Raw genomic sequence first — 22,891 nt, 5'->3', positions numbered from 1 at the left:
AAGCACTACACAAAAGATGAAAATTCATACACTTTTGCCCAAAGTAGAAGCAAGTTCATATTTATACAAAAGCAATCTTTTTATTTGCCAGTATTTAAGTTACTTACCGGTAACTGTCCAAAACAGGCTAAAACTGATATCAGCTTCCTAGTTTTCTGACGTTAAAAAGTTTCTGAAATGGAGTATGTTCTCCGACTTAACCTTCTTTACTAGAGTTTAATCTAGATCTCCCTTCTAGGAAAGATGGCAATGAACTTAAATGCACCTCAGAGGCATTAAATGTAAGTAATATTCACTGCTGTAGAAAGATCACTGCATATCATATGGCCTAAGAGTAGGCTGAGTTCATTTATTAAAAAAAAATAAATATTTGATGGTTTTCTTTTTAAATTAGATACTCTTCCACCATGCAGATCTGTATGTTTGGGTCATTGTGGAAAAAGAGTGCTTCGTTGAGCAGTTTCTTTTACTTGTGCCAGATTAATGTTCTGGTCAAACTTCATCCTGATTTCAACTGGTAGAAGTACAGATAGTTCATACTACCAAGCATCACCAACAATAGCATTTATTACACGAAACACCACCACAGACTTTAAAAATTGTTATATCATCACAAAAAGTATTTAATTTCTATTTTAGATATGCGTTGACTGTTTAATAAAATAGAGTGTCTGATTTATAAAATAGACTGCCAGTTCTGGGCCCCTCAGTTCAAGAAGGGCAGGGAACTGCTGGAGAGGGTCCAGCGTAGGGCAACAAAGATGATTAAGGGAGTGGAGCACCTCCCTTATGAAGAAAGGCTGTGGGAGCTGGGTCTCTTTAGTTTGGAGAAGAGGAGACTGAGGGGTGACCTTATTAATGCTTATAAATATATAAAGGGTGAGTGCCACGAGGATGGAGCCAGGCTCTTCTCGGTGGCAACCAATGATAGGACAAGGGGTAATGGGATCAAGCTGGAACACAAGAGGTTCCACTTAAATTTGAGAAAAAACTTCTCAGTGAGGGTGACAGATACTGGAACAGGCTGCTCAGGGAGGTTGTGGAGTCTCCTTCTCTGGAGACATTCAAAACCCGCCTGGACATGTTCCTGTGCGACCTCACCTAGGCGTTCCTGCTCCAGCAGGGGGACTGGACTAGATGATCTTTCGAGGTCCCTTCCAATTCCTAACATACTGCGATACTGTGATAATGCACTCAGTTTTCTTTGACATATTATCTAAAGGGTAAAGAAAAAATAACATGCATCTCTTTCTGTTAAGTGTAATGACCAAAATTCAAAGCAAATGAAGAAATAAAATGAACTTATCATCTGACATTCTTGCAATAATTTCGTATGACTGGAATTTCAGATCAAATACTGGATTATATCCATTAAGTATTTATAGGGAATATGTAATTTCCATTTTATGTTATGTAGTTTAATGCCATACACACAGAAACCAAGAAGCAAATATACTTCATGATTCAGCTACATACTTTTTGTATGTTACTTCCAGTTTCCTACATTAACATGTCTTTATGCTTTATGTCAGGCTGAGAAAGAGTCGCTTGTATGGTCTTAGACTTTATCCATCACCCAATCAGGAAGATACATGTTCATTCAATTTGCTGTTCCATTGAAATCTCTCTCTAGAAAAAAGAAAAACCACAAGATTTAAATGTTCCTATTATTAATGTCCAACCTAACGATCAGGGCTATGAGTTCCATCATTATAACATGTGGACATTTAAGAAAAAGAGAAAACAGAACAAAATAACATAGAAGAAAACTCACTAGTGTAATCTAAGCATGACGAAGTCAAAGGACCGAATAGTCTGTACCCTGGAACTCTTGAAGAGCTGGTATTGCAAACAAAACTTAATTGGAACTGCAAATAAACTTTATTGAAGTAGCCTTAGAAATTATGACAAGTACCAGGGGATATAATACCTCCATAGAGTATAAAAAAAGCCTGAAGGAAAGAGAAACTGACTGCAGCAACAAGGGATCCACTAATAAGACTTGACAAGAAAGAAAGCTTTAAAAGGAAGAAATAATCAACATTAAAAAAAAAAACAAACACAGAAAATAACACACACTTGACTGCTACCTTAGATCACCCTGATACTTTTGACAGAAAAAGTTCATTTTTTCAAATATTAATTGCTCCCAAAACTCTTACACCAAGACACCTATAATTGTCTTCATTAAGTTTTTAATTAAAAAAAAATAGTTGATTTCAGTCTCAGCACTACTTACTGTAACTTTAACAACAGTTTGGGAACAACTATTCAAGGTAAAGGAAAAGCACCTGATACGACCTATCTGAAGGTTATTAAAATGTGCAACGCTACATAGAATCATAGAATGATTTTGGTTGGAAAAGACCTTTAAGATCAACAGGTCCAACCGCTTACCTAGCACTGCTGAGTCTCCTCTAAACCATGTCCCCAAGCGCCATATTTACAGGTCTTTTAAACCCCTCCAGGGATGGTGACTCCACCACTTCCCTGGGCAGCCTCTTCCAATGCCTGACAACCTGCTCTGTGTTTTTCCTAGTATCCAATCTGAACCTTCCCTGGTGCAACTTGAAGCCATTTCCTCTCACTTTACAACTTGAGAAACAACATCCATGTTCCAAGTTCACCAATGACATCTCTTCCCACAGCTCCCATTGCAATGCAGTTCTACAACTGTTTTCCCCTTTCCTCACCTGTCTGGTCACAGTCAGCCTCATCCAGAGCAGACACAACCAACCTACCGCCACCAACACTACTCCACTGCCTTTCTAGCAGCCTTGTGTTGACCTGGTATCCATGTAACACAGGAAGAAGCTGCCACTCAAAACATCCACTTCAACCACTCTGAACCCAGACTCCCTTTCGTCCAGTCCGCAAAACAAAGGTAGAGAAAAGACATCAGAGGTCTATGGTGGGAAGACTGCAAGATATAGGAAGAAGGGAAGGCAAAAGGTAGTAGAAGAGGAAAAATAGTTATGGTCTTCTGCTGACATACAGTACACAGTATTTGTTTAAACAGAAGCAAAGGCAGTTATAAACAATTAAAAAATTAAGTCTAGTGGTTTACAACAATGAAGGGAACAGTCACAATCTGTTGCACTCAAAAGGTTTGAAAGAATCAAAGCCAGAAGCCCAGCTTCATACACAGCAGCGGAGTGCCGTATATTTTTAGGGGTTTTCAGAGCCAGGTGTTCCATGTTAGATTACATGACTCTGATCCCCCTCCAAATACATTCACCGCCACTGTCTACGCTCTCCTATCGAGGCCCTGGGAAAGCGCTGCCTGACAAACAGCGGCAGCCTCACAGAGAGAGGCCTGAAGTTCCCCCACTCGCCCCTTCGGTACCACAGTTATTTGCTCCTTAGCCCAACACCTTTTCCGAATCCGGCTGGATTCACTCGCGTCCCAGAGAGCGACACGGGTCTCCCCGCGACCGGCAGGCCCGGCCGGCAGCCGCTCCCCGCTCCTTCCCCGCTCCGCCCGCCTTCGCAGCACCGCCTGGCAGTGGGCAAAGCCGGGCACCCGGCGGGGAGCCCTCAAACCGGGCAGGGCAACCACGCTGAAAAGCGGGCGGTAACAGCCGGTTCCGGTACTAACGCACGTCTCAGAAACACCTGCCAAAGCCGCCCTAGCGGGGCACGGGGTCCCGGCCCAGCCCGACCTGGCGCTGCCCTGACACATCCCGCCGGGGCGGGGGCGGGCAACTCCGCTGCTCTGCGACCGACCAAGCTCCGTTCTTACCGGCCGCCCCCCACTTCCACACAGCAGAAGCGCGGCCGGTCGCCGCGGCACCAGCCGCCAGGCCCGCCATCACCCTACCTCTCCTCAACGCCACCGCCCAGGCCGTTACAACCGCCGCAAGCCCAGACGCGGGCAGCCCCGAACCCCGCACGGCGAGAAGCTCGGACCGAGGGGCGGTGTGGCCACCCGGGTGCACACGGAAGAGCCGCCACGGGCGCGGCGCCTGCGCGCTCTCGTCCCCCGCCCCGAGGGGCCGTTTACCGCGCGCCCGCCATTTTCCAGAGGGCGGAGCTGCCGCCGGGGCGGTGCGCGGGGCGAAGTGGGGGTGAGCGGACCCGGGGGCTCTTCCTGCCCCTCTTCTCCGCTGTGGGGGCCGCGGGAGTCAGCGGCTGGGCTCGCTCGGGGCTCGAACTGGGGCGTAAGTCTCTACTAACGCTTGGCTGGAGACCGGCTCGTGTCTTGTTCGGCCGCGCTTCTTCCCCCCTTTCCCCGCAGCGTGTGAGCCGTGTTCCCTGCGGAGGTGTGGGGAACCTCAGGGCGCCACGGGCTGGGCTCCGCGGGCCTCCGCTGGCGGGCGGGCAGGGGGAGCGCTGCGGGAGAGGAGGTTCCGGAGCCCTGAGCGGGGTGATACATGCATGTTGTGGTCACTGATATCATCACTAGATAGTTTTATTAAACTCAGCAGACTAGACCCCTTTAATCTCTCACTGCAAGGCTGTTGTCCAAGGTTTCTTATAATTTCTGTGCCTCTCTTCCACATCCTATGAGGTTTTTATCTCCTTTGTGAAATGAGGAAACAAGAACTGGATGTAATACTCCAGCATGTGTCCGTTTATAGGCAATCCTCGTACTTCTCCGTGCAGTCCTTCTGTTGCCCTAAGGCATCACTTATTTAAGTATTAAGTAAGGTTGTTCCCTGGTACTGAAGCCAGCTGGAATATCACAGTCTGCGTCTGTACCCTTGAATGCTTTTTATCTTCCGCGACAGGGTGTCTGCCTCCAGACTACTTTCCGTGAATGCTTCCTGGCAATTCCTGACACTTTGTCTGCATTTGGGACAATCTGGGAAAATGCTGGCAGAAGCCACAATCGTGCCAGTGACAAAAATGACCATCCTGTGGTAGCAGATGCGGTTCGTCCCGCAGCGGGCCGGGGAATCCTCCGCCCCCGTCCGTGCGGTGCGTTCGATCGCCGGCTCCCGTCAAGGCGGGAGTTTTGAATGCCTGTAACTCCAGATGCCTGCGCCACTTGGTATTTTGTTTTCTGGCGATTTCTCGGTTTTGTTTTCGTCTGATTGGCGGGGACGGGACGCATAGGTGTTTGAGGGGGAATCTGTAAATGCTGAAGCACATCACTGCTGAGCTTCAGGTGCTCAGGTTTATTGGTAAAGCTGTGCCAGGTCCTGGGGTATTGGGGGGAGGGAGTGGGAAAGTTCTTAAAAGCCTGCTGTCGGCTTTTTTTTTAATTTTTCTTACTTTAGAGACCTCTGTTTCAGACATAAAGTGTATGCTTGGCCTACCTCAGCAATGGGTGAAAGCATAACTTTATGAACTAAACTTCAGCATTAAATGTTTTCTGTAGTTGTTTTCAAGTAATTGGCTATGTTTTCTGGCATGTAAAAAACCTTGTAGACCTTGTATAGTCTTAATACACGATTTATAAAATATAGAAGCTATATAGCCGTAGTACATACTGGACCAATGAGAAACTGAAAAGGTTTTGTGAGGATTTTTTTTAGGTTATATTTCCTGACAGTGATCTTATAATAACATGATGCCTTCAGTGATTTCTAAGTATATGAAAAAAATCAGGCTCAGTCTCCCTTCTTTGGAAGTTACCATGTTTCTAAGTAGATTGAAGGCTTGTGATGACCGAAGCTCCTAAAGAAAATCTGAGTAGACAAGTCACTCCTATTAAAAGTAGTAGATTTGTTTGTATATAGGACCCAGATCTAAATATTTTACAGAATATGCTCAGAAAAGCACAGGCTGGTAAGTCTCACAGACTTTTGTAACTCAGCCTTATATGTTGAATGAGGATAAGGAAAACTGTCTTTCAAATAATAGGACTTTATTATCTCATAATAAAAAAAAAAAGAGTTTTTTGGTAATTTTCATTTTTTTTAATATTTCTTCATTCTCTAGTATTTGTAATCTTATGGATTGTTAAGTGTTTGTAGTGTATTTTTCTTTCCTGTTAATTAAGTACCATGTGACATTCCATAACAATGTTTAGAAGCCAATGAACACAGTTGTTTGGTTTTTTTTAATTTGTATTGTTGCAAACTGGCAGGAACCAAATTATAACATCAAAAAACAAATCTCCTTTGTTTTGTTTTGTTTTGTGTTTTGATAGCTGTTCTCTTGTTAAACCCCCCAGAAGCTGAATGTCATAGTTCTGTTTTGAGGAGGTTTTGATGCCTTGTGCATCAGAGAAATTGTTCATCCTGGACTTCAAGAAGTTATGCCATGTGTTTGCATGCTTTATTATATTTTGAACTGATTTTCATATGCTTAACGTATAACAATGTCTAAAGCAATACATGATGCCCTGTATGGGTGCAACTAAAATCAGGTTGAATTAATGAAGTAAACAAACAAATTTGAGAAACATGATTTCTGTGGAAAGTAAATCTTAATGTGAGAACTTGTTTGAAAACAGCCTGGAATTCCTGCAGTGGCAGAAATAATGTATTACTGCTTAGCTGCCTTGCTTTAAACCAGTTCTAGAGTATAAAACAATGCATCAGACTGTGGTGGTGTTACTGGGGAAGACTGCGAAATTTAACATGGCCCAGTTCAGCAGAGGCTGCAGGTGTCATAGATCCTCGTGTGCCTTGCACAGGTGCCGGAGCACAGGTAGCTCGCTCATCTAGTCATGTTTATTCAAAGGAGAGTTACATTTTTTCAGAGTGTACAGTAGTTTCAGAAAAAAGAAATACAAAACATGCTAGATTTTATTTTATTTTTCTTTAATCTTCTACTATTGAGGGAGAAGAGGGAAACATAGAGAAATGAACATGAGGCAAACTTTGTACAAGAAGACAGTGCAGGAATAGATTGGTATTGTGAAGAGGAAAAGCAAAGTACATGCTAGATGCCTTGTGTAGAAGTGACAAGGCATGAAAACCAGAAGAAAAATGAAAAAGAGAACAAGAAAATAAAGAAAATAACATATGATAATGGTAGAGTTTTATAAGTTAAATACGAGACAAGGAAATATAGTATATGTTTTCAGCTGGTGTCTGTTATAAGTAGTGCCCGTCACACAATACTGAAATTAAAATAGTGAAAGCATACACACTGGCATATTTCTGCCATCATAGTGTCATACATGTTGAAATGTTTGTTGGAAGGGACCTCTGGAGATCGTCAGGGCCGATCTCTACTCAGAGGGGGACTTCTACCAGTACAGGATTAAACCACTAAGACAGTATGCTGGCTGGATGTTGAAAATATCCAATAGTGGAGATCTGCAACCTCAGGGCAACCAGTGCTGCAGTGTCTTCTGTCATTTTTTTTCCCTGAAGTTCAATTTGAATTTTCCAGGCCAGAATCTGTGGCAGTTGACCCATAAATCATTTTGGAACACTAAGTAAAGTTTAAGTTCTCTGTTCATTGTAAATATTCCTCAAATAGCTTTAAGCCTTTTCTATTTGAACCAAAACATGTTAGTGTTTAACTCTGCCACTTCAGATCAGGAAGCAATTCCCTCAAGAGGTGTGTTTTTTCTTTGTTTTTAAATAAAGCTTGTTTTATATTTGTGTATGGGACATGTGAGTCTTGGAAATGAATGATCATTTCCCGCCTGCCAGCTGAGGTTTTTTTTCATTTACATTCAGGCTACTAGTAATGGAAATATACAGTCCAAGAAAGCAATAAATAGTAATAAATAATAGTAATAGTAATAGTAATAAATAGTAATAAATAGTAATAAACCACCTGTGAACTGGAGTCACTACACACTTGGCTTGATTGCAAGTGTTCTTGGCTCATAAAACTGGCAATGACTAAATATATTCTGAACCTCACGTTCATAATATGTCATGCTTAATATTCTGAAAGCATTTTATTTTGCTTGGTCTTCACAGCTAAAACCTTCACTTTCACAACAAAGAAGCTGCAACAATGGGAGTGACCAATCTGTGGCAAATCCTTGAGCCTGTGAGACAATCAATCAGCTTGAGCAGCCTCAAAGGAAAAACACTTGCTGTTGATCTCAGTCTCTGGGTTTGTGAAGCACAGACCGTTAAAAAGATGATTGGAGTAGTTACCAAGCCACACCTGAGGTATGGTATCCGTATAAATTGTTGCAGCCAAAAGTCTTGGAGCTGTATAATTTAGGTATGATACTTGTGCCAAATTTAAGACTACCTTCGAAATTCATTTGACTGTTTTGATTCTGTTGTTATCACTTGTGCTACACATGTAAAAGTTTGAGGTGAGGGCTCAGTCATATTGGCTGAATTCAACTTCATGCCTGGGTGCAAACAGTTTGTGAGCCCAGCTTGCCTTGTCTTGGGGCCTCAGCTGTAGATAAGGATGAGATAGATATAAGCAGAACCATGTTCGTCTTACTGTATTATGGCGTGGTGATATACAGATTATCAAGGAACACAAATCAATGTGCTAATTCCTAAATGTTTCTGAGGCTGTGTGATGGAAGGTAACATAGGAGTTACAACTATTTATCACAGAAGTTTGGATGCTTGTGAAGTCAGAACATACTGAGAGTTATGCATGCTCTAGCACAGTCTGGCTTATAAATTAACATTCTAGTTAGACCCCATGTTGAATTGAATATTTTAAAGTCATTCTTCAGGCTTATGAGCCACCTTGAAGAATATGTATATTTTTAATTTAAATGAATCACCTACTTCAAGGATGACCAAATATTAGCAGCTGTAGTTTCAAAGCACTGTTTTCTGCAAATGGCACTGACAAAAATGAAAATATATATACAAATTTTGGTAAATCTGCTTTGGTTAACTTAAGAATACCAAGTTACTAACTGCTGCTAGACATTCCTATGGCTTCTGTGGAATTCATCTGATATGAAATACAAGCATCTTCTGAAAATAATTTCTTAAAATGTTATGCTTATGACCCCAAATAGATTATTGGCTACAGAACTTGAAGCGTGACTGAAATCATTACTTCCCTCTGATAGGATGTCCTGTATGCAGTGGAGTGAAAAATATCAGTCCAGATCTCTTATGCTGTCTTTCCAAAGCAAGGCAAAGGGATGGACAGATTTCTACCAAAAAAATAAATGTTTTCAGGCAGTTCAAAATTACAACCAGTTACTCTAAAATACTTAGCAAAACAATTTAAGTGACTGATTTTTATATCATTTGTGTAAATAGAACTAGTGTCTAAAGAGCAGCTTCTCCGTTATTACCAATAGCAAATGTGCAAAATCAAAACTAGGGTAATGTTTTTTCCATGTCAATCAAAGAGATATGAATGTTTGGTCTACTCTTTTTGAAAGATTGATCCTGGAATTCCTGGAGGAAGCGTATACTCTCTGATGCTACTACTCTTACTGTTACAGACCAAATAGTTATTGCTCACTTGCAAAATTCCACTCTTCAGTGATGCTGGTTTGCATATGAAATTAGTTGGCATGGCAATGATATCTATGAGTCTGTCTAATACCGCAGCATTCAGTCACTTCAGAATCCGATGTACCTGTATTGATAATTTGGAATTAAAATTTGATATAAAAGAATCAATGTGGTTATGTGTTTGGAAGCAGACTTTGGATATTGAATTTTTTTTTTTTATTAAGCCTTTTAAATTTGCTTACATCTTTATACCCCCAAAAAATCTTTCTTGTCTTTACGTGTTATTTTCTTGGGAATTTTGTAAAGCTATTGCGAGTTCATAGTAAAACAACTTCAACCAAACCCAGGGATATAGATAAAAGGTTCGTAAAAGGTGGAGAGAAAGCTAAGATTGTTCCTGAGGTAGGCTGAGGGATAGAAGTACAACATCTGAAGAAATCAGGCTTCACTAATTCTGCAGCTTATCACCTTGCTTTGTTGCAGAAACCTATTTTTTCGGATCTCTTTCTTAACATCAATGGGAATTAAACTAGTATTCGTCATGGAAGGAGAGGCCCCCAAGTTGAAAGCAGACACCATGAGTAAGAGGAATGAGATGCGCTATGGACCTTCAAAGAAAGTTGGAGCTTCAAGAACAGGGAGATCTTTATTTAAAGCCATGTTAAAAGAGGTGAGTAATTGAGGGCTCTGTTTCAGTATTTTAAATGTGATAGGAAGAAGTCTTAACCAAATTAAATACAAGAACTTGGGAGAATTGATAGTCTTCTACACACCAAATTTCAACAGTATTTTGAGTTTTGAGGGAACACATGCCTTTGAAATTGTGCCTGAGAGCATCTGCTAACTGTGGTTGCAAAAGAGGGACAATGTCAGTTAGAATAGTTTTTCTGTTTGATGTGTTCCTGTGCATGTCATGTCATAGTGAGCCATAGCCGTAACTGTTCGTTACAGAAATTCAACTTCCTTGTTCTTTAGTAGTGTTAGTATTGATACCTTTTCCTCCCTTAGATTAGGGTTTACGTGAAAATAGGAATGTGTTGCGTACCTATGTAAACTAAGTTAGCATATTTTTGAGGGGTTACACAGAATTTATAGATGCTCATGGCTTCAGTAGATTGAATGTATCAATGTTTTATTCTTAAAAAAATCTGGAATATATACTACTTACAAATTTCAGAAAACAGAATTTTTGAGTATATATCAGTATGTCTTGTACTGTGGTCCAGTCTTACTACGTTGACAGTACTGTACTTTCATGCTTGACATTCTAAGGGGAATCTGGTGTCTGTTGAAAGATGGCTGTGCTAGCCCAGTATTACTGCTTGAGTAAACAAGGATGCTTCACAAAGGTGGATATTCTTTTGTTACTCCTCTTTTGAAAACATCCTAAATATCCTATTTGAAGTGTAGAGATTTTTGTGAAGGAGTAACCTTTAATCGTGCTGTGTTCAAGTCCTGTAACTACTACATTGCTTTTAGTTGGATGTTTCTTTTGACTGTTACGGAAAACAATATTTTTCCTAAAGCAGTATTTGTATTGATGTAGTGTTCTATGAGCAGTGCAACAGTAGCAGTTTTTGTGTACACTTGTGTCTGGAAAATATGTGCTAGTAAGTGGATCTAATTCAATCTCGTTCCTTTTGGATTTTTTTCTTCTAGTGTCTGGAACTGCTGGAGTGTTTAGGTATTCCTTGGGTTCAAGCAGCTGGGGAAGCAGAGGCGATGTGTGCCTACCTAAATGCAAAAGGACATGTTGATGGCTGCATTACCAATGATGGAGATGTCTTTTTATATGGAGCTCAAACAGTTTATAGGAACTTTGCTATGAATGCAAAGGTGATGTCCCTCATTGTGTTCTTACCTTCTCTTTAGACTCTTCCCAAAAATGTGAATCGAAAGAAGGGACGTGAAACAATTACTTAGGTATTATCACACTTACTCTCTAGTAGTTGAGTTTGTTAAAAATAGTACATTTAAAACAGGAACATTTTGTTTGTTTCACTGGCAATCCATGTACTGGATGTGAGAGCAAAACTACTGAATTAAAGAACACTTACGGTTTTATGGTCTCTGTAGTGTCCTGTAATGTGTAATATAAAGCTAAGTAGCAAGCTTTTTTTCTTTTCACCCCTTTTCCTCCTCTACTGTGGAGAATTTGACTAATTTACCATTAGGGCGTATGAGAGTGGTCAGCCTCCTGGGTCTAATACCAGTGTTCACACACTTGTATCTTACAGGTTTGTCTTATTATGAATATACTTACAATTAATACTATTAGTCTCCAATTGAACATGAATAGGGTAGGGATTATACATCTGTATCATAGTCAATTGTTGCAATTGTTAAAAAAAAAATAAATCAATTTATGACCTTGAGCTGAAGCGTTCACTTGTTGGGACTGCAGTTTTCCAGAACTGGTGAAAGGCAATGCTAAATTTCCATAATTTATACTTTCTCTATAAATCAGAGAAAGCTATGAATGTTCTGTCTTGCGACTCTAAGAAGACAGTGGAGAAAAATTTATATTTGAGTTGGAATTTTAAATAATATTAATCTGAAAGACTTGCTGAGAAAATACTTCAGTAATAGGAGAATATCAATAGAACAGAAAAAAAGTAGTATGAACAATTAACTTTAAAAAAATAATAAAGTTGATGACAGATTATTTGCTCTGATGACACTGTGTTTGGGTTCTGTCTTGACCTGGTTCTTTTCTTTCATTCGACTTCTTTGTCATTTATCAACAAGAATGAAAGCAGCCTGAATCTTTCAGGTGTACTTTGTTAAGCATCTAAGTCAAAATAATTTCTGTGAGTGCGTGTCTGTCAGGAGTGTCAGTTTCAGAAAACTGGATTATTTGGGGTTGTTGGCTTGTGTGATTTTGCTTTTTTGTTTGTTTGGTTTGTTGGTTATTTTGTGTTTTTGTTTTGTTTTGTCTTTTGGGGATGAGGGGGCAGTGTCCTATGTTTTGATTCATGTTAATCTTGATTTTATGTTGTTACATTTGAGTCCCTCTACCCTTCAAAGCTTCAGGTTTTCCTTTAGCTGATGTGTAATGTGCTAGGTGACATTTCAATTTATTTTTTTTTTCCTTTTTTTACTTGAGTAGCACATTAACGTGTTTACATGGATTTTAAAAACTACAGTTCCTGAGATGACTTGCACAGCCACTAGTACTGGATAATTGTAATTTTGCCACACTTTTTCCTACAGGTAGTGAACAATAAAAACACTTCTTGCCTTATTTTAGTTTCTTTCAACAGTTGGTGCTCATACATGAAACTGCAGAACTGCAGTTATTCATGTAATGTCCAGGCATAACATTATAAATTTTAATTGCCACTCATTTTTTGCTATAAGACCCCTCTTATGGGATAGACCCGTTTCCTGCACATGTGGGTGAATAGGTGTGGGTAAGCAATCACAGCTGAATGTGACTCAGAGCAGTTCCTTCCCCGATGTTACAGAAATGATGTGTGCAATAAATTTCTCTTGCAGGATCCGTATCTTGACTGTTACACAATGTCCTCTATTAAGGAGAAGCTTGGTTGTGACAGAGAGTCTTTGATTGGGCTAGCTGTTCTTCTGGGTTGTGATTATCTTCCAAAGGTAGGCAACATATATTTTTTTTTTTATTAGGTACTTATGCTGTCTCAAAAGCAATGAACCACATCAAGGGAGATGTGTGCATGCTGGCAAAACTGTATGCAATGCATGGTTAGTGAGATTTAGTTGAAGAAGTTGCTGTAAATTTTGTTTGTGAAGGTTTAGAGATAATAAAAATGGTTTGTGAACATTAATCTTTTCAAAACTTATGTATTATTCCAGATTTCTTCTATAGTGGAGGTGAAAACAAAAGTTGAGGTGTTAATTACATTGAGCAAAGGTGTGAGGATGCTTTGTAACCATTCACGTATAAGTACATCCCTGGCAGAGGAGCTGTGGAAAATTAGAAGAACAGCTTTGTAGTGATGGTTTTGAACTGTATTTATTAGTAATACCAGTTCTGGATGCAGTTCGGATGTATCCCTTTTTAGTTTTGTCATTTATAAATATATGATTTATGAAGAAGCAGAAGTCATCTATTTGGAACTTTGCCTAATGAATGAAGTGAGAGGAATCTTGCTGATTTCTACTTCACTTTTTTTTTTTTTTTCCTGTAAGCTCCTGAATTTTTTTTGAGACTTTGAACAGAAGCTGTTGTAATAGCTCTTTGAAATGGAAAGGAAGTGAGATTAAACTTGATTTTCATACAGTTCATCATACAATGACTTCAGGCAACAGTTGCTCCCATTCAGGCTTACAGTGGATATCTGGTTATTCTTAAATCATCGTGTTCCAATTTGATAAAACTATCCTTTTAAACCACTGATACTGCTGAAAGAGCAAATAGCTCTAATTATTTTATCTTTTCTGAAAGACTGGCCTCTGTTATAGGAATCTTTAAAGAGCTGTTTATTATTATCATTACAAAATAAATGTATAAAGAGACAAGGAGTAAAAAAAAAAAAAAAAAGACAAAGAAACCTAACAAACAAAAACAGTGGCTAATCAGTGGTTATTGTAATGGAACTCACAGTTCCTGGCATGCCAAGTTCTTGCATAGTCCTTAAGCGATGTGATTATGTTCTGTCAGATAGGTCTTCTGGATTACTGCAGCCCAGCAAAGTGGATAAAGATAGAAACTTCTAAGGAAAGCTTAATCATGGGAGTGCATTGGGAATGGGGATTGACAGAACAGATAAAAGGGAATAATACTCTATAATTGTGCTTACTTTGAATATATATCAAAATGGTGTGTCCCTTGCAGAAGCTGAGTGTCTGACTCTACCTGAGTGTATATCTGCAGTCCAATGAGAATTTCTAATTGGTTTTGAATGGAACTGCAAAAGCAGTGTGTGTGTTTTAAATCATGGAATAGTTTGGGTTGGAACGGACCTTCGAAGGTCATCTAGTGTCCCCCCTGCAATGAGCAGGGTCATATTTAACCAGGTCAGGTTGCTCAGAGCCCCGTCCAGCCTGGCCTTGAATGTCTCCAGGGATGGGGCATCTACTACCTCTCTGGGCAACCTGGGCCAGTTTAAAACCATCGCCCCTTGTCCTGTTACTACAGGCCTGACTAATAAGTCTATCCCCATCTTTGTTGTAAGTCCTCTCTCCATGGACCCTTCTTTTCTCTAGGCTGAACAACCCCAACTCTCTTACCCTTTCCTCATAGGTGAGATGTTCCATTCCTCTAAGCATTTTTGCAGCCTCCTCTGGATGTTTTGAGCCGATTTTCACTCTTCAGTGTGTCTAGGGGTTACAGCAAAGTTCTGGATCTCAGTCCGTACACTAGGTTGCAGAAAAGGAATCTCCAAGTCCAGGCTGGATGGGTCTCTGAGCAACCTGGTCCAGTTGAAGATGTCCCTGCTCATTGATGTTATGAAGGCAAATTTATGAAAACATAAATACTTTCTGTTTGTCATTAAATAATGTTTCATGTTTCTGTCCCTATAGGGTGTTCCAGGAGTTGGGAAAGAGCAAGCTTTAAAGTTAATTGATGCTTTGCGAGGCCAGAACTTGCTGCAAAGGTAAAATGAAAATTTATGTTGTATGCTGAAGTACTTTGATTTTTTTTCAAAGACTTGCTAGTATGTACTTCAGCTCCAAGACAATGATTGTAATACTTTAACTGAGGGCATGGGGTAGGGGAGGTTGCCACATTCCTAACTTAGTTTGCTAAATTAATTTTGTGTTTTGCTAGGCAGGCTTCTTAATTGTTTTAAACATTAACTGGCTTCTAGCTCTTGAGCTAGCAGATATATTTTGATATATTGGAAAGGAAATCATAGGGACTGATAAGAGATTTTTGCTGATTTTTAATTAGGTTATGGATCAGGACATGAAATACAAATACTTTCTATGTTTGTTATGATAGTATGTGTATCAATACTAGAAATCCAACAATTATATAGTGTACTGTAAAAAAAAAAAAAAATAATTCATAGATTGGAAAACTATTTCCCATGTAGATGACCGAGAAGTACAAAGGGTGTATTTTTCACTGTTTTAAGTATGAAAGTTAAAAATGCTTCTTAATGCTTATAATATCATCCTTTTAGATTTGAGCAATGGAAAGAACAATTTCAGTATGATAATAATCCACCCCTGGTTGTTAAAAGGGTAATTCACTGCTCTGAGTGCCAACATCCAGGTCAGTTTGAAAAGTGTTGAATTTTTTTTTAAGCCTAGTTGTTTACTTTTTGGGGGGAGGGTGGTGGGGCTTTTTTCTGTTCAGCTGGGTTTTTGGTGATTTTTATGAGTAGCATTAAAAATTACTTTCCTGTCATTCAGCTTCTGGGCTGTCTTTGCATTTTAAATATTATGTATATGGATCTTTATATAAATGTTTTTGAGGCTGGGAACTGCCATTCTTGAAATGTGAAACTAGTTGATAGCAGATGGAATGTTGTCACAATGCTGTTGTGTGATCCCAGATATTTGCCTTTTAACACTATGAGTAAAGAAAGTATGCTGTACTGGCAAGCAACTATTTCTTTAGTTGCCTGAATTGGTCTTGGGTCATGAGGACTGAATCCATTAGCATTGCTGAGTTTTGCTACAGTGTTTTCATAAAAGTAAATTAATCTTAAGGAACCTCAGTTCAGTACTGAACTCATTCAAATCCATCACTTGGAGGAGAAAATCTTGTTTCAAATATATTATATACATTTGCCTTGTTGCTACTGTAGTTTTTAGGTAATAAAGTTTTCAGCATAAGATCTGAAACCGTTGGGGGAAAAGTCTTCAAAAACAATGCAAGCTTGCTTGTACTAGTTTTCACTGTAGATATAAAGATACAGCTAAATCAGTCAGATCTGCTTAAAAACTACCAGTCATGTCAGATGCATGTGTGTCCTGAGCTTCATATTTGTACTGTTAGCTTTGTATATTTGGAGATTTTGGAAATGTCTTTTCTCCTCATGCGTTGTGTATCTGCTTCTGTAGGTTCTTACAAGGAACATGAACACAGTGGATGTAAATTCTGTGAAAGCACTAAATACTGCAAACCCAGTGACTCCAAATTCTGCTGCCCTTGTGAATGGCATCAGTTAGAGCGAGCGAAACAAGCAAGTGCAGTGGAGGACAATATCAGAAAGTAGGAATGTCTTGCAAATTGAACTGCTTTTCCCTGCATTCATGTGCAGGGTGAGCATGTAAATTCTGCATTTTTCCCGTTTGTATTCTCTTCCTAACACATTTGTTTTACCTGCAGAAAAGCTAACAGTTGTGAGGGCTTTCCATTCTCTGAGGTAACAAACAAGCCTATTAAAGATACTTCTTTTTTTTTAATCAATTAATTGAAATTTCAGATTTCTGCCCTCTCTTAAACTGGCTTTTTTGTTTTTTCTCAAGGTTATCCAAGAATTTCTTGTAAACAAGAATAAATTGATCAAGATAAAAGAATGTCAAAGGCCCAATTTATTGTCCTTTCAGGTATATAACAAAACACTGGATATTCAGCTCTGTAGTTTTTTGTTAGTAAAGAAGGCATCTGTGATAATTTTGATCTTAATTGGTAATTTAACTGGAAATAAGAATTAAGAATCTTGCAGCAACTTCTTAATATACCTTATTTTTGAAAGCTTTAAACTGAAGACACTGAAAAAAATAGATGTAAATAGGTATGTAGAAATGTGGAAGAAAGAGAACTCAGAAACAAGATCAGTTGTCACTGTTTTGTTTTTCACTGTCTAGTATTACTAGATTGTGTTGCCTAGAGCTGCATTATCTATACAGTGTATAAAGTACTATATTGTTGTATAGCATAATATATGTTTCAGGGATGTTATCTTTATTGTGTTCATCCACCTTCTGTAAAGGTATTGACATCAGATATAACTTGTGTTTCAGCTCGTACTTGTTTCATCGTCACACTGACACAGTGTGTGGATGGTAACTTTGGGTATTAGAGCAAGTCATGATTGTGGACTGTTTTTTTAACGTTAAACTTTCTGTTCAATTATTTTTTTGGTATTGAGATAACCAATTTCTGTATATAACAAGCAGAAGTGGCTTTTATTTGGAATGCTGCATGTTTTCCTAGAAACAGATAGCTTGTATTTAGCACAATACTGCCAGCTCTCAAGTTGAGAGACCTTTTAATTCAAAGTGCACGAAGCTCAGAAGTGATCTACCTTATTCCTCTGTCCATATAAGAAATGCTAAATATTCTGTGAAGCTGCCTTTTGGAAGGGGGCGGGGAGGAGGACAGGGGGTGTTAATATATGCGTGTTAGCATTGTTTTCTAAGAATTATTTAATCTGTAATTTTCACAGCTCCTTGCATAGCTGATCTGAAGCTGATAAAGTGTTTAGCAACTGTCTTATCCGTGCTGCTGCCACTGCACAACTGGTCCCTTGACTTGTTATTGACAGCTGATCAATCTGCCCTGTTACAGATGACTGTTCCCTCCCTTGGCAGTGAGATAATGTTAGGCATTACACTAATGTATAAAAGCATTCTAGATGTTTTAAGTATTTAGTCCTTTGTCCCTGCTACATAGCTGTCTAAGTGTGATATCTAACAGAATAAGAAAGTTTTAAAGTTTGGGTTGTTATATTTTTTTTTTTTTAAATACTAACAGATATTTGCTTCTGAGAAGATGGAATGGCCCAAACATTATGCTTGTAAGAAACTGTTAGTGCTATTGACGCATTATGATATGATCCAGAGAAAATCTGGATACATCGATTCAAAACAACTGCAGGCAATACGGTAATATAACTTGATTTCTTGAACTTGATCTGTTTACTTCTGTTGCTGGTTGAAAGTCATGGTTTTTTTCTTTTTATTTATGGAAATATAATGGTTTTCTTCCACCTCTGTTTCAAGCTTTGTGCTCATTTTGAATAGAGGTAAAAATTTAGATCAGTACACCAATTCTTCTACTACTGCTGCACGAAGTAATACAGGTAGCAGTTTCCTTTCATGCTGACTGACAATGCCTGCTTCTTCCTATGCTTTGTTTCTATTCTGTTTCTCTGGATCTGCACATAGATTTTTAGCAGTACAGGTTTGATCCTCTGCTCAGGTTCTTAAGAGAAGTTTAATTGACTTCTGTGCTTCAAAATGAGAGCCTGGACTTAGAAATGAGTAGCTACAGACTCAGTCATGGTCTCCAATTTCTCATCAGACCTACCAACTGTCAGATCAAATCTTTGCTTTATGGCTCTGTTCCGCTACCCCTTCTTCTCAAAACAATGTTTTCATTCAGGACTGCTGCATTTGGGAATATAAAAATGTCCAAGTATTCTGTTACTAAAAATGGATATGCAGGAAAAAAAAAACCAACAAGATAGGCATGTGGTGCTTTCCATCAGAATGTTTTCTCACCATCCAGGTTTCTGTTACTCAGGGGTTTTCTGAGCCAGCATTAGTACCTTCTTACTCTATCAGCCCTCAAAGGTTTTTTTTTTAATGATCTAATATTTTCTTAGACTTACGTGAACTTTTAGAATCTACAACATCTGTTGGAAAATATGAACTTCACTATGTGAAGGGAATTGTGACTTCTTTTAACTTTATTATCTGACAGGGTTGTTTCCCAAATGAAACCCAGATTTCTCCTGCTCCCCAGATTCTATTGCAAGAAAGTTGGTAGTTTTTCTGTGTTCTTTGATGCTGTTCAAGATTTTTATAGACCTTAATTTTGGGGAACAGAAGGACAGTCAGTAGCAGTGTGATAGTATCTCTTCTGGGTTGTAGTCTATTAGATTATTACTTGCAGAGAAGCTGTTCTTTTCAGTGTTATCTTTCAAAACAGTGGAGAGACTGATTGGACACTGCTTTTTAAATTGGTGGGCTAGATAAATTAGCAGGGTTTACCTTGATGAATGAATTAATTTACATCCTCTGTTTGTAACACTTTGAGTATTTCAAAAGTTTAAAAAAACGATCATGAGTGCTCTAGATTTCTTTTAACGAGGTTCTACGTTAAATGCAATAATGATTCAGCAGGAGACTCTTCATATGTAGAAACCTATTAACCTGGGATATAGATAGTATATTTTTTTAAAATCTCATAAAGATTGACTGTCTCTGCTCAGGTCATGTTTTATTTTCCTTCATGCTTTTATTCAAAAGATGTAAATTACCCTGTCTGGTCATTCAGAAAATTACTGTACATGGCAACAATCTTCTCTGTGGCATTAGTTGAAGCTGTCGAACTGCTGTTTGTAGGAGTCTGCATTACAGATGTTTGCTACAGAATAGCTTTTTGATTTCTTGTTATGCTCCTCTGAGCTGTATCATTAAATAAAAATTTTTCAGTTCTCAAATCTAGCCCCAAAAATGTAGTGTATAACTTACACCGTGTATTTTTAAAAGATGTATTAATTTCACTATTACAAGAATATTTTTTTGCCTCTGAATCATTACAAATTAGAGTACTGAAATACTTTAGATAACTTTGATTTTTCGTTTCCTCTTGAAACAAAATCATTTAATTGACTTCTTTTTGTTCTCACAGGATAGTCAAGACACGTATTAAAAATGGAATTCCTTGTTTTGAAATTGAGTGGCAAAAACCAGGTTGGTCTGTTTTCTGTGTACATTACAGAACAAAACAGTTCATAGAAAAAGAAAAAAAGCGTGCTTTAAAGAGGAAAAGAGTTTGACAACATTATGAGGCCATGAAATGTGGGTGACATTGGAAACTGTGCTATGAAAGCAGTAGAAAATTTGCATCAAATTTCGTATATCCTGAAAGTACAAGCTGTGCTTTACAGACAAAAAAAAAAAAATCATCTACCTAGAAAGCAAAGGTCTCAATCTTCAGGTACTTTTCTGGTACATGTTAATAAGACCTGGACTCTGTATTTTATATCTTACTATGTAGCCAAAGCTGTGACTGTTTGCTAGCTAGAAATTTTTCTATATGCTGACAGACTTCCATCTTTTAGTGTACCTGTTTGCACCAGGAGACTGGCAGAAAGAAGGCTACTTTACTTGTAGCTAAATCTCAAACATTGTACTGTTGACCTTTTTACATACCTTTTTTGTACTCAAATATTTTGTTTGTTGTTTTTCTTATTCCCTACTTTGATACATGTGTATGTACAGGTCTAACGAACTTTCATTAATTCTTTTAGAACATTACATTGATGCAGAAGATGAGCCTATGGAGTTGTTTGTAGTCACAGTAGAAGAGGAGTCCTTGTTTCAGGCTGCTTATCCTGATGTTGTTGCCCGTTATCTAATGGAAAAGTCAGAAGTTCTGAAGAAGAAAAAGAAGAGTAAGTCCAAAAGCTTATCTCTTGTGAACTTATGGGTCTTGCCAGAATACAAGAAGCAAAAGCAACCAACATTCCTCCCAATGTTGAGCAATATCATGTTTTGTCAAGATCAGGGCATGATCTTGTGCTTTTATTGTACCATTTTATACATTAGCACTAGGAAATCAGAACTGTGGTTAATATGCCATTTTGATATGCCCTTTTTATTTTTTTACAGATAGGAAAGATAGACCAAAAGAAAAGGAATTATCGAATGTGTATGATGAAGTTAGCGATCTTCTGTCTCAAATGAATTTAAAATCTAGATGTGGAATTATTCCTGTGCAAGACTCTGGATATGAAGATATAAAAACTCCTCCAGAAGATCAGATACACCAGAGAAATACTGAATCAGAAGATGCAGTGTTGGCTGCAGCTTCCTGCACAACAACTGTTCAGATGCCAGCATCAGCAGCTGCTCTGCCTCTGACCACATCACATTACTCGCTCTTACAGAGTATGTTGGCTGACTCATCTATATTGCCAGCACAGTTTACTAAAAATTCAGGGATATCATCATCTTCTGCTGTAACAGCTGGTCGACAGCTAAGCAGTATTGATTCAGAAGGAACCTTCTTCAGCACTTTACCAGCCCACGGGGGTGATGCCCATGATCCAGCACCTGGCTTAACTGCATGCACGAAGCACTCACATCCACTAGGTCATGAAGCAGCAAGAAATAGCTCAGAATATTCTGATGCTGTGCAGTCTGATCAACAACATTCTGATAGTGCAGATGATTTGAGTTCAGATGATGCTTTGGGGCAACTTCATAAGTGGTCTTTAAGTGAGCGAATACTTAAGAAGACTTCCATTCCGTCAAACCCTTCGTTGTCTGAAGATGTGGTGCAAATGGAGTCTTTGAAATGTTTTAAACAAACAAAAGCAACACTGAATCCTGATAAAGATTATATCTCTTCCTCATGTCAGTTAAATAAACTAGTACAGGAAAGTAAAAAAGTGCTATCAGAAAACTATGCAAGGGAATCCAGCGTGCACATTTGTCAAGATCAGTACAAAAAAGCTGACAGCCTGGCTGAAATTATGCAAAACGACCATAATATAAGCAATTCAACATCTCTAGCCCTCAGTGAGCAAACAACAAAGACGTTGCCTCCTGGGTGTGAAAAGTTTCCTGTGTCTCAAAAACCAGCAGATGTAACTGGCTGTCACATTGAAAAAGCCTATACTCAAACTTCATTTAAAAAGAGTGTGTGCAAGAACAGATGTTCTTCTAGTGAAGACAGTGATGATGGGAACAAAAATAAAAACCTGCAGAAAAAAAGGCAGCTGAATCCTGGTCAGTTTAAAAAATGTTTTACAAAGAAAAGGGATAATGTTGTTACTAGCAAAAGAACTAACAGTGACTCAGCCCTTATAATTAAAGAAAATAAGAAAACGACCGGTTTTAAAAAACCTGTTAATAGTTTGTCATTGCAAGTATCTCCAAAACCTTCCTTTCTAGGGGAAGTTGATTGTTTCCAAAGCCCAGAGCAGCCATTTGAGAGGTCAGGCTCTGGTCCCACTCAGCAAGACAAAAGTGCCATCCTGACTTGTGCATGGGCAGACAGTCCCCTTCCCCTGTCTGAAAGACTAAAGGGAAGAATCAAAATCAATTAGGTTCCCTTAAAATAGATTATGATAACAATTAGCTCCGAACCTTCAGCTCTTACAGAGTTCTTGAAGTTTCTGCAGTGTGCTCTATCAATTTTAATGGGCACAGTTTTGATGAATAAGAAGTAATGTGAAATAATTGCATACTGGAGCTAAAGTTTGAAGCTATAATGTTAGCAAAAGTACCAAATAGCTGATTATAGGCAAGTGCCAGTTATTCTGGACTTGATTACTCTCTGAACTTGATACATAAGCATCAGAATGTAGTATACATATAGCAGGGAGGTTAATTAATGAAATAAGGGTTTTTTTCCCCAGACAATTGTGAGATTTTTGTGTACAATTATTTGTCCTTCTGCTTATGAAAACAGACTTGGGAAAATAGTGCCTGCACTGCTGTTGGATATTCTTAATAAGACAAAGTGATAACATTACTTCCCAACTGAAATTTTCCATTCTGCTCTGCTAACTTAATTTTGCTAGTTTTAAAATGGGTTTTCAGATCCTGGGATGCTGGTTGTGTTGATTACCACTGAAGGACCAGACAGAGACACACAGCAGATGTGCCTTGCAGGGCAGCTGAATTTAAATCTGCCATGTCCTGTAATAAACTGTTCTTTGAGTATGTGCACCTTCCAAATAATGCAGTAA

General features: G+C 38.7%; 2 protein-coding genes across 2 annotated transcripts in view; one reads left to right on the top strand and one right to left on the bottom strand.

Moving 5' to 3' along the window:
• The window catches only part of SMC6 (structural maintenance of chromosomes 6), a 35,392-nt gene extending 31,442 nt beyond the window's left edge, over nt 1–3,950 (bottom strand). The window contains exons 1-2 of the mRNA XM_080341682.1: nt 3,821–3,950; nt 1,477–1,629 (exon numbers count right to left, since the gene is read on the bottom strand). The gene's annotated coding sequence lies outside the window, so the exon portion shown is untranslated. The remainder of the gene's footprint in view (nt 1–1,476; nt 1,630–3,820) is intronic.
• Nucleotides 3,951–4,033: 83 nt separating this feature from the next.
• On the top strand, nt 4,034–22,271 carry GEN1 (GEN1 Holliday junction 5' flap endonuclease). The gene is made up of 15 exons (XM_080342914.1): nt 4,034–4,160; nt 4,731–4,993; nt 7,833–8,030; nt 9,792–9,978; nt 10,968–11,144; nt 12,807–12,917; nt 14,808–14,881; nt 15,413–15,504; nt 16,299–16,449; nt 16,567–16,603; nt 16,707–16,787; nt 17,938–18,068; nt 19,822–19,883; nt 20,444–20,587; nt 20,805–22,271. Exons 3-15 carry the CDS (start codon nt 7,870–7,872, stop codon nt 22,244–22,246), a joined length of 2,850 nt encoding a protein of 949 aa, XP_080199040.1. The 5' UTR covers nt 4,034–4,160; nt 4,731–4,993; nt 7,833–7,869; the 3' UTR covers nt 22,247–22,271.
• Nucleotides 22,272–22,891: the final 620 nt, after the last annotated feature.

This window comes from Nesoenas mayeri (genome assembly GCF_963082525.1).
Source record: "Nesoenas mayeri genome assembly, chromosome: 3".
Taxonomy (NCBI): domain Eukaryota; kingdom Metazoa; phylum Chordata; class Aves; order Columbiformes; family Columbidae; genus Nesoenas; species Nesoenas mayeri.
The sequence above is the reverse complement of the archived record's forward strand: the minus strand, read 5'-3'. Positions and strand labels throughout refer to the sequence as shown.